This window comes from Dermochelys coriacea, chromosome 3, assembly GCF_009764565.3.
Source record: "Dermochelys coriacea isolate rDerCor1 chromosome 3, rDerCor1.pri.v4, whole genome shotgun sequence".
Taxonomy (NCBI): Eukaryota; Metazoa; Chordata; order Testudines; family Dermochelyidae; genus Dermochelys; species Dermochelys coriacea.
The window spans coordinates 67,068,779-67,080,939 of record NC_050070.1 but is presented as its reverse complement, the minus strand read 5'-3'; the positions used below and the strand labels follow the sequence as shown (position 1 = coordinate 67,080,939).

Here is a 12,161-nt window from a genome sequence, read left to right as displayed (position 1 = left end):
TGAGGCAAAGAGTTTTATCGGGATAGAAAACTTGTGGACTGGACTGAGCTGAGGAGCATTTGTGGGCAGGGGAATAGAGACTGGTCTGGCATTACTAATAAGGGGTATGGTGGGATTGAGAATATACTCAGCTGCAAAAAGAGGCTTGCTTTATTTGACAGATGTCAAGGTTGATAGCTCACAGATTAGTACATCCGCTCCAGGGCTGCAACGGCATATCTTAAACCAATTTGAGGGTGGCTTGTGTGGATGCTCTTGGTGCTTCGTTGCGTATTGCACAGCATAGCTGGCTGACTGCTCTAACATAGACAAGCCCTTACATAACTTTCTCCCATACTAGATAAGATTGCTAAGCCTCAAGCTTTGCATTTAAGATTGCCCTCATACTGTTCTGTATTTCCTTTTATCATAGACAGTAAAAGTGTATTCTAGCCAACAATACTGTATTTGATGTGGTATCTTCAAGGCGCTTGAAGGTGGAGGCAAAATTGGCTAAGTAAAGAAGGCATGCTGAGTGATTAGATATTACAGTGATGGGTGCTTAAACGTTGATATTTTGAATAGTTAACGTCTACATATAACTATCCTTAGCTGCTAACTTTTTTGAAATGATTAGAAAAGGTTCTTTTGAGGTAAAACTTATTGATTGTTTTCAGTAACAACTCTGATTAGAATGATACATTTGTAGTGATTGTTCAGTAATATTAAATCATTTTTATCCAACTGTCAAGTGAGCAAACTGATTTTTCAAACTTGTTGCAGAATGTTGCATATAAACAGAATGAATTGATATTAGCTGTAGCTATAACGTTTTGTGAAATTAATTGTATTAGACAAAACTTGTATATTGAAACTTGATTTTTGTTGTCTTTTAGGTGAAAGTGCTGTTTGTACGTAACCTTGCCAATACTGTAACAGAGGAGATTCTAGAAAAGGCCTTCAGTCAATTTGGAAAATTAGAGCGAGTGAAGAAACTAAAAGATTATGCTTTCATTCATTTTGATGAACGGGATGGTGCTGTAAAGGTAGGTTAAAAGGACCTTAACTTTATGTGCATAAAAGTTGTGACCAAATTTAAATTTTAAAAATTGGATACTTTTGGGGGAAAAGAGGGATTATGTGAAGCATTAAATTGTTAACTAGTAACAGCATAAAATGAAGTTACATGTTGGGTCTTTCCATAGGATGTTCTACACGATCTGAATTCGGGGAAGGAGAATGCTTCATGTAAATTGCTGTTAATGTTGGTGACTATTATCTATTGAAAATAGAAGGTTCTGTTTTAAGCTAATGGCCTTCTGTGAAAACAGTGACTGGGATGCCAGAATTTTCATCCACTTATCAAACATAAGGAAGTTCCTTTGGGGTTAAAAGACCAATTTTGCTACCTGAGAATCGTGGTAGAAAATTTTGTTAATAATGTAATCACTGAAACACAAAACAAACTTCCTAGGAGCAGAGTTAACCATTTCCTTTTTTGCTGACAGAGATCTCCCACTGAGTGATTACTCTCTCCTTCTCTCCTCCCTTCTTCCTTGTGATATACTGTCTCCCCCAAGGAGAAATCCAGGAATAACTCCTTTGCTTTGTGTTTCTTCCTCCATTTGGGTTTGGTAGAATGACTGGCAGTATTTGTTCACATACCAGATTTCTATACCTTTGGGTGAAATATGCACATAGGTTTGCAACTTTCCCCAGTTGTCCAGATAGCTTGGTAAAAAGTTTGGGTGAATGGAGTAAGAATCCCTACCATACAGGTATACTCTGCAGGCTGGGTCTCCTTTGGAGTCCAAAGGATCCTTGAAAGTGGTAGGATCTCTGATCCCCTTCTTTTGAAACTCATTTGCAAACATTTGGTGAGAAACTTTCATTGTATGGATAGAATGACAGTATCCACTTCTGTAACATGAGACTGAGATGCAAATTTCCTTTTGCACCTTATCAGTAAGGAAAAGTTTATAAATAGAAAACAAAAGAGCAAAAATGTTTTTTGCGTAATTGCTCATGTCCATTCCAAAAGGTGTGTGCACGTGCTGTGTGCACGATCGTTAGAAAGTTTTACCCAAGCAGTACCTGTTGGGTCAGCTGTGGAGCCCTCTGGAGTAGCGCCTTTATAGCAGTGTATATGGGTTCCTACCTGCTCAGTTTCTTCTTACTGCTAGTGACGGTAAGAACTGGTCTTTCTTGCTTTGCAAGCGTTTCCTCGTGGTTTTCTATGTATATTGTTGTTGGTTTTTCACTAGTTAGTTTTATTCGTAGGTTTAAGTTGGGGGGGGTTCCCCCCTCGATATTTTTCCCTGTCACCGGGACATGCTGCAGCCCCAGGAGTTTAAGCCACGCAAAAGGTGCGGTAAGCCTGTGCCCAAAGGGGATCCGCGTGCTGCTTGTCTGAAGTGCTTAGGAGAGGGCCATATGCAAGCAAGTGCACCATTTGCAGAAGATTCAAGCCCAGAACAGAGAGAGAGAGAGAGTCGCCGCAGACTCCTCTTAATGAAGTCTGAGCTTTGGCCTCAACCGGCTCAAGAGTCTGCACTGGCAAGCCTTGGTTCATAGCTCACGGGCCTTGATGCGGGACACCTCAGCACTGAGGAAGGACTCTCATAAGTAGCATTGACACCACTCCCCCGCATGGAAGGCTGGCTCATCGGTGTGTCACCGTTCACAATCCCTGGTGTTGCACAAGAAGAAGGCGGCAGGGGAGCGGCCCCGCTCTGCCAAGAATAGTAGACAGGACTCCCAATGCGGTGTGCCCTATGTTGGGACACCAGAAGGCTGGCCCGTCAGTTCCAGCACCATCAACCCCGGCGTCGAGTCTGGTGTCCGTGGACTCCCTGGTCTGGGAAGTGTTGGAGGGGGACTTGGATCCCTCTCCACACCAGATACTTTCGAGGCTGCGCAGGACTTAATTGCTGTGACAGCACAGTCCCCAGCCTCTCATTCCCATGTACCAGCTCTGGTATCATAGAATCCTAGAATATCAGGGTTGGAAGGGACCTCAGGAGGTCATCTAGTCCAACCCACCTACTCAAAGCAGACTCAATCCCCAGTTTTTGCCCCAGATCCCTAAATGGCCCCCTCAGGGATTGAACTCACAACCCTGGGTTTAGCAGGCCAATATTGAAACCACTGAGCTATCTCCCCACCCCACCCCCCTTCCCCAGGTGGGGCAGGCCCAGGCGGTGGCACCATCTGCAGCATGCCCACCATGGTGCGGCACCGTTCTCCATCACTGCAGCACCACTCCCCAGCATTGTTTGGATCCTCTCCTCTCTGGTCAGGTTCGACTACTCGTCGGAGTCTGAGGCAGAGTTGTCGGTGTCCTAATGCAGCCAGTACTGCTGGAGATCCCGGCACCGGTCTCTGCATCGCGGGGTGCAGGAACCCTCTGTACCGATGGTGTCCTGGCCTCCCCAGTGGCAGGGACCAGTACAATGTCTCTTTTGGACACCTTGGGCCTACTACCAGGGCCAAGGGCAGGGCTCCAGGGCACCATCAGTAGTCTTTGCTGCCTGTGCTTCACGTTCTATGAAGTCTGTTGCCCCTGACCAACGCAGGACTCCCGAGGACCCACTGCGGAGTTCAGACTCTGGGCCTCCTGCACCAAGCGCAAGGTCGGAGCTGCCTATGCCGGCAGCCCCCCTCCGCTAGTGGTTGCATTGGTGGATGTTCCTGAGGTCACCAGGGAACCAGAGAGGCAAGAGGACCCTGTCTCACCTTGAGCCTCCTCCTCCTCCTCCTCACCGTATGAGGCAGTACCGGGCACTGAGTCCCTTCTGCCGATGGACATGAAAGCCCACCAGGACCTCCTCAGGAGGGTGGCCCAGACCCATAATATGGCCATGGAGGAGGTGGTGGAAGACTCAGACCCCATGGTGGACATACTTACCCCAGAGGGTCCTTCTAGAGTGGCACTGCCACTTAAGACTATCTGGACCACCATGAAGGTGCTCTGGCAAACCCCAGCTTCTGTACCACCAACGTCCAGGGGTGTGGAGAGGCATTACTTTGTCCCGCAAAGGGGGTACGAGCACCTCTTCACCCACCCCCAACCCAGGACATTGGTGGTTGATGCAGCAAGTCACAAACAGCGGCTGGGGCCCACCCGTAAAAATAATGAAGCTAAGAAGCTGGACCTCTTCAGTTGAAAGGTATACTCGACTGGGGTGCTCCAGCTTGAATCTCCAATCAGCAGGTACTTAGCTACTGTGCATACAACTCCTGGAACACCCTCTCCAAGTTCCGGGAACTGCTCCCATTAGACTCACGACAGGAGTTTGCGGCAGTCATAGAAGAAGGCAGGGTGGTGCCTAGAACATCCCTCCAGGCGGCTTTGGACTCCGCCAATTCGGCGGTGTGAACCATGGCTACAGCCATCACCATGAGGCATAGCTCATGGCTGCAGGCTTCTGGACTCCCGGCAGAGGTCTAGAATACTGTGCAGGGCTGTTTGTGGACAAAACAGACTCCAGGCTGCACAATCTCAAGGACTCGTGCAATTCTCAAACACAGCACCCCAGAGAAAACCCTTTGCGCCTCAACCTCCTTCACGATTCTGTCTGGGTCACCCCTAAGCAGGACTATAGCTGGAGGAGGGGCAAAAACAACAGGAGATGTCCCCCGCGGTCCTCCTCAGTCCAGGGTCAAGGCTTTTCCAAGCAGACCCCTGCTTCGAAGCCAAACTTTTGAAGGTGGGCCTCGGGGTGGAGCACCAACCCAGATCCTTGCCCTCCCTTTGTGAATAGTCTGTCCTACTTCTGCCATGCCTGGGCCCAGATTACTTCAGATTGCTGGGTCCTGAACATGGTAGGAGTTGGATATTCTATCCAGTCTGCCCCTACCTGCGTTCCCCATCCCTCTTCAGAGTAACTCCTGCTACAGGAGGTGCAATCGTTCCTCACACTGGGGGCAATAGAAGTGGTTTCTCAAGAGTTCAGGGGCAGGGGGTTCTACTCCTGATATTTTCTCATGCTCAAGGCCAAGGGTGGACTCAGATCTATCCTGGATCTGCAAGACCTCAGTAAGTTCATAAGGAAGCTGAAGTTTCATATGGTCTCTCTGGCCACCATCATTCCTTTCCCTGGATCCGGGGGACTGGTACTCCACCCTCGATTTGAAGGACGTGTACTTTCATAGATCGATTATCCCAGCACACAGGAGATTCCTGAGATTTGTAGTTAACAGCCTACACTACCAGTTCACCATGCTATCGTTCGAACTTTCAGTGGCCCCACGTGTTCAGAAAGTGCATGACAGCTGTGGCAGCCTCCTGCACAAACTCCAGGTACAGGTCTTCCCTTATCTGGATGACTGGCTCATCAAGGGCAATTCCCGAGTGCAAGTGCTGGAGCACATGATCCACACATGAACCACTTTCAGCAGGCTAGGGCTCATTCTGAATGTGCCCAAGTCTACACTGGTCCCAGTCCATAAAATAAGAGTTAATCGGGGCTCTCCTGGACTCCACTCAGGCCAGAGCCTTCCTACTCAAGTCTTGGTTCCAAAGCATCAAGGGCATCATAGAATCATAGAATATCAGGGTTGGAAGGGACCCCAGAAGGTCATCTAGTCCAACCCCCTGCTCAAAGCAGGACCAAGTCCCAGTTAAATCATCCCAGCCAGGGCTTTGTCAAGCCTGACCTTAAAAACCTCTAAGGAAGGAGATTCTACCACCTCCCTAGGTAACGCATTCCAGTGTTTCACCACCCTCTTAGTGAAAAAGTTTTTCCTAATATCCAATCTAAACCTCCCCCATTGCAACTTGAGACCATTACTCCTCGTTCTGTCATCTGCTACCATTGAGAACAGTCTAGAGCCATCCTCTTTGAAACCCCCTTTCAGGTAGTTGAAAGCAGCTATCAAATCCCCCCTCATTCTTCTCTTCTGCAGACTAAACAATCCCAGCTCCCTCAGCCTCTCCTCATAAGTCATGTGCTCTAGACCCCTAATCATTTTCGTTGCCCTTCGTTGTACTCTTTCCAATTTATCCACATCCTTCCTGTAGTGTGGGGCCCAAAACTGGACACAGTACTCCAGATGAGGCCTCACCAGTGTCGAATAGAGGGGAACGATCACGTCCCTCGATCTGCTCGCTATGCCCCTACTTATACATCCCAAAATGCCATAGGCCTTCTTGGCAACAAGGGCACACTGCTGACTCATATCCAGCTTCTCGTCCACTGTCACCCCTAGGCATCCTCGATAGCCTCCACGGGTTCCTAACCACCACAGTCAAAAACTGCATGAAGCTTCTTGGGCACATGGCAGCCTGCACGTTTGTAGTGCAGCACACCAAGTTGTGCCTTTTCCCCCCTCCAGGCTTGATTGGCAAACATATACAGACCCAGCCGGGACTCTCTGGACAGGCTAGTTACTCTCCCGCTCAAGATTCTCGAGTCCCTCAGGTGGTCTGTGTGGAAGTGCCTTTCACCAAACTTCAGTCCTTACTGTTGCTGGTCACTGATGCATCAGAGACAGGCTGAGGAGTGCACCTGGGCAGTATCAGAACTCAAGGCCTGTGGTCACAACCAGAACTATCACTGCACATCAATGTCAGAGAGCTGAGAGCGGTTCGCCTTGCTTGCCAGATGTTCCAGGCCCACCTACAGGGAAAGTGTCACTTCTGCCAGACAACACCACAGCCATGTTCTATAAACCAATGGGGTGGTGCTTGCTCCTCTCTCCTGTGCCAGGAATCTCTCCGGTTCTGCGTCGCACATTATATCCAGCTACACGCCTCATGCCTACCAGGGGCACAGAACGAACCATGTCAGCTGCACATTCAACACTCACAATAGATCACTCAGAGTGGACATTGCCCTTTTGATTGCCCACAGGTGGGGCTATCCCCTTGTGGACCTGTTCGCGATGCAGAGCAACAGGAAGTGCAACCTGTTCTGCTCCTTTCAGAACCACAGCTATGGCTCCATAGTGGATGCCTTTCATCTACCATGGAGGACTCACCTGCTATGTGTTCCCGCTGTTCCAACTCGTATACAAAGTCCTCCTCAAGATCCAGCAGGACAGGGCTTCAGTCATCCTCATAGGTTCAGCAATGTGGTGAACCAGTACTGTCATGGCCATGCGGGTCCTATCGGTGACCAGGCCAGTGGCCCTCTCCATGCTTCCAGATGTCAATCATGGTAGACTACAACATCCCAACCTGGAGTCCCTCCTCTACATGGCATGGAAACTCTATGGCTAAACCAACTTGAACTCCAGTGTTCAGACTCCGTTAGGGAAGTTCTTTTGGGAAGCAGGAAACCCTCTGCTCATGCAACATACCTGGCAAAGTGGAAACTCTTCTCCATTTGGTCCCTACAGAAAGGTTTCCCCCGTCCGCCCGCAACAGGCCTCTATTCCCTTTGTGCTTGACTGCCTCTTGTACCTGAAGCAACAGGGGCTGGCTATACCTTCTATTAAGGTGCACCTGGTGGCCATCTCGGCCTTCCACCTGGGCATAGGGGGAAGGTCAATCTTTAGCAATCCCATGGTGGGCCGGTTTCTTAAGGGCTTAGATAGGCTTTATCCCCAGGTGAGGCAGCCTGTTTCCCAGTGGGATCTTCACCTGGTTCTTTCCAGACTTTATGGGCCCCCTTTCAGGCTACTTGAGACCTGCCCTTATCCTACAGCTCCTGGAAGGTGGCTTTTCTGGTGGCATAACCTCAGCCAGAAAGGTCCCTGAACTCAGAGCACTTACTTACGAGCCTCTCTACATGGTCTTTTACAAAGACAAGGTGTAGCTATGCCCACACCCAGGGTTCCTACCTAAGGTAGTCTTGCATTTTCATGTGAATCAGGACATATTCCTACCGGTATTCTTTCCTAAGCTTCATGCCAGCAACAAAGAACAAGCACTCCATTCCCTAGACGTCAGGCGTGCCCTAGCCTTCTATATTGAACGCACTAAGCCGTTTCATAAGTCACCACAGCTCTTTATTGCAATCGCTGAGAGGATGAAGAGGTTCCCCGTCTGGTTCCAGGGTATTCCATCATGGATCACGTCCTGCATCAGAATGTGCTAGGACTTCGCTAAAATTCCAGCCCCGCTGTTAACAGCACACTCCACAAGAGCGCAGGCGTCATCCACCGCATTCCTTGAACAGGTCCCTATCTAAGACATATGCAAGACAGCAGCGTGGTCTTCCATCCACACCTTTACGTTGCGCTACACCATCACCCAACAGGCGAGGGATGATGTAGCCTTCAAGGCAGTACTACCATCAGCAAATCCGACCCCTCTCCCTCAAAACTACTTGGGAGTCATCTTTTGGAATGGACATGAACAATCACTCAAAGAAGAAAAGACGGTTACCTACCTCTTGTAACTGTTCTTCGAGATATGATGCTCATATCCATTCCAAATCCCGCCCGTCTCCCCTCTGTCAGAGTATTCCAGCAAGAAGGAACTGAGCAGGCAGCCGGTTGGCAAGGACCTATATACACGACCATAAAGGCGCCACTCCAGGGGGCTCCACAGCCTGATGGGTACCTCTAGGGTAAAACCTTCCGACAATTGTGCACACGGTGCGTGCACACATCCTTTGGAATGGACATGAGCAACGCATCTTGAAGAACAATTATTACGAAAAGTAGGTAACAATCTTTTTTTTAAATCCACAAGATTGGTCTCTTGTTCTAGGAGCAGAGCATTTCTTTGTATACAGATATTTTTCACTTGAATCTAACTAAGCTGTACTGCTACCCTATTGTTGTAAATATGATTCTTAATAAAAGGAGTACTTGTGGCACCTTAGAGACTAACAAATTTGAGCATAAGCTTTCGTGAGCTACAGCTCACTTCATCGGATGCATTTGGTGGAAAATACACTATATTTTCCACCAAATGCATCCGATGAAGTGAGCTGTAGTTCACGAAAGCTTATGATCAAATAAATTTTAGTCTCTAAGGTGCCACAAGTACTCCTTTTCTTTTTGCGAATACAGACTAATACGGCTGCTACTCTGAAACCTGTCATGATTCTTAATGAGATCCCAGAGCTGAATTGTAGTACACTATTTGCAGAGATTGCAATAGTATGTCCACAGTTGCAAGTGGAAGACATTTTTTAACAGGTAAAGGATATCTTGGTTTTAAAAATCAAGCTTTAGTAATTATTTGAAACCCCAAGAGTAATCTGCAGTGTGACTTCCAGATACCCAGAACTAGCCATGATTGCGTGATACCATTTAAAAAAATCTTCTATTCTTTTTCTGCCCCTTAAAATATGCCCCCGAATGTTCTTAAAAGTATATCTAAAATATGGTTACTTCCTTCAGGCAATGGAAGAAATGAATGGCAAAGATTTAGAGGGAGAAAATATTGAAATTGTGTTTGCTAAGCCACCAGATCAAAAAAGAAAAGAACGGAAAGCTCAGAGACAAGCGGCTAAAAATCAAATGTAAGTATAAGTTCATGCACATTGTGTATTGATTTCTATTGCACAAAAATGTACTTTTTTTTAACACGAAAACCAGAGCATGGGGGTTAAGTAGCAAGTATGATAAGTGTATTTGTCTCAAATTTCACTTCTATAGGTGTAGGATGCATTTGAGTAGTTGTTATATGGAGGAATTACTGGTGTATCACAGTAGTGCCCAAAGGCCAGCCTCAGTCAGGATTGGGGTCACGTTTTGCCAAGTGCTGTACAAACCCAAATGAAAATAAAATTCTGTTCTGGAGCGTTTACAGCCTAAATTGAGTAGTGGCTGATGCATGTCCACTTATCCAGGTGAAATTTGAAGATCATGGGAGCAAATTGGGAGAGATGAGCTGGTCATCTTCTAAAGAGTCACATACATACCTTTGTACTGTCAGGTGCACCCACATGAAATGTATGCTCATCTGAGCATACTTTGAAGCAGTAATATGGTGCCTACATGTAAATTGTTGGTGTGATTGCTCTGTCCAACATTTTTGCCACTTCAGTGATGATCAGTAAGATTGCGAAGATTTTAAAAACGAAAGTAAGGATTTTGCGTCAATGTGAAGATTTTACAGAACAAAAAATGAGTAGCTTGCCACTATAGCCTTTAATGCTTTCATATATTTTCTACTTGGGTTTAAATTGGATATCCTGTAGTTTTCTTCACTCCCACCCTGCATTTCCAAAAATATCTGTGTTGCTGCTTGACATCCAAGAAGACAGAATGGCTAGGTGAAACAGAATAATACTAATCTTTAGATGGTGATGTTGTGCACAACTGGAATAGTTTAAGATTGCCTTGCTTGCTGCCGTCATTTACTGCCCCAAAGCTCTCGCTGGCCCTGCTATTCCTTTTGCTGATCATGTTAGCCATCGGCTTCACTATTCTCTTTTGGACTCTATTCTTCCTGTCAAGTATTTTTCTGCTTCACTTACATTTTTCAGTTGGGCAAACCAACTTCCTTTGTCCCTCCTGTATTCCATGTCTCAGATGCAGCCATAAGAATACCTGTTTGTGAAGTACAGTTTAGAGTACTAAGGGAAGTTACATGAAGATATTTTTACAGTAAAGACAGTTGCCTGTATATGTCTATTTTGTTGATACTTACTTGACATTCTGTTCTCTCTCTCCCCTCCCCCTCCGACTTTAACTGGTGTCAAAAGGAAAAAAGGTTCCCAAAGTGGAATGGGCCAACAGTCTCCTTTTAGTCATGTATCTAGACTCTGATAGTGCCCAGTACCTCATTCTATAGAGGAAAAAGGCACCTAAAATATTGTACAATACTGTACTCCCCCCTACCCCCCCTTTGGGGGAGAGGAGTGGATTCTTGTGTAACTAGCTGGTCATCAGAGTATTCTCTAAAGCTTAACTATTACATCAGTAGTACTTTTTGTTTAGGGTAACTGCCTATATATTTATTAAATATCTGAAACTTATTGCCTCAAGTGTACAGCAACAAATTTCCCTGTTGATCTCATATGGCATAAAATGATTTCATTGTATAATCTATTGTGTAACTATACCAATTCATTTATTTTATGTGCCTCAGTTACTCTGATCCTGTGCTAAACAATTCCAGTCTCTCTCCTATTTTGAATAAAAGTGGTGATAGGCGCCTTGTTCAGTCCCTCTTTCAAATCCATTCATTAGAGTAACTCTTAGATATCTCTCATTCCTCTCTGATCTGGCAAGCTAACTGAAATACCACTACGAAGGCAGAAAAACAGTTCTGTTCAAAGACTCATTCTGGGCATATTTGGATTTTAAATATGCTACTTGTTGAATTGCAAAGGTTAATTTCTTTAGGATTCAAAAAGATGAAGGGGGCAAGGGAGTGTATAGCTATAAAATGTGTGTGGTTAGTGTTTTGTTACTTGGAAGAAGCTGGCTGTGATTTCTCAGATCTTAGAGAGGCATTTTGTAAATATAGATTAGTTTTAAATAACCATGTACTTTTCCCCTCTTATGTACTTCTAGTTAATCTAAATTGTAATGTATGAATTCAAATGTTCCATCTGTTTATGAAACCAGATCTTAAGTTTAAGAACTACTATTGTAATGACTAGGCAAGGACTGCTGGATTGGTGCTCCCTTATTTTGAACCTCCTGCAAAAATCAATCTGTGCTAAGATTGAAGAGAGAGGGCAACATTCCTTGACACTGAAGTAATCAGGAGAATGGAAATCAAGTGGTTGTAATGCTACAGTGGGTATAATATACTCAAAAAAATACATTTTTATAAGGGTGTCTTAAAGCCATTTTTTACTAAGTGCGAAGTCATCACGCAAAGATTATGGTGACATTTTTTTCATTGCACATGTAAAAAGTATAGATATTCATTTGTAGGATGTGAACTTTCTTATGAAGTTATCTATATTATAAAATTCCAGGCATGTCGTCATGTTACACTCTGAAGCCTAAAACGTGTACTGTCAGTGTGAAGTAATAGGCACAACTACGAGCATGGTTAAGAGGTCTTTTTATTCAGAGTATCTCCAGGTTGAAACATTGCTGGGTTTTGTGGTCTGTCCAGTTCTTAAGTTCAGTTGTTTTGACTTGACTTAAATTATACTCATGTGATGTACGGCTACTGTAAAGCATATATCTCAGCCATACCAAGAGTTCTGGACCCTGTGATATCAGGGGTCCCTCTGCCATTCACCACCATTGCTCTACAGCTAACTTGCATGCAGCAATTTCATTGGTTGTATGAAGGAGACTGCAGATGGTGGAGTACT

General features: G+C 45.6%; 1 protein-coding gene across 15 annotated transcripts in view; it reads left to right on the top strand.

The window, feature by feature from the left end:
* LOC119853176 (synaptotagmin binding cytoplasmic RNA interacting protein) overlaps positions 1-12,161 on the top strand; it is a 36,751-nt gene that overhangs the window by 17,115 nt on the left and 7,475 nt on the right. For all 15 annotated transcript variants that reach the window (XM_038395867.2, XM_038395858.2, XM_038395871.2 and 12 more), the window contains 2 exons: positions 876-1,025; positions 9,277-9,398. In XM_038395867.2, coding sequence (XP_038251795.1) covers positions 876-1,025; positions 9,277-9,398 — 272 coding nt within the window. The remainder of the gene's footprint in view (positions 1-875; positions 1,026-9,276; positions 9,399-12,161) is intronic.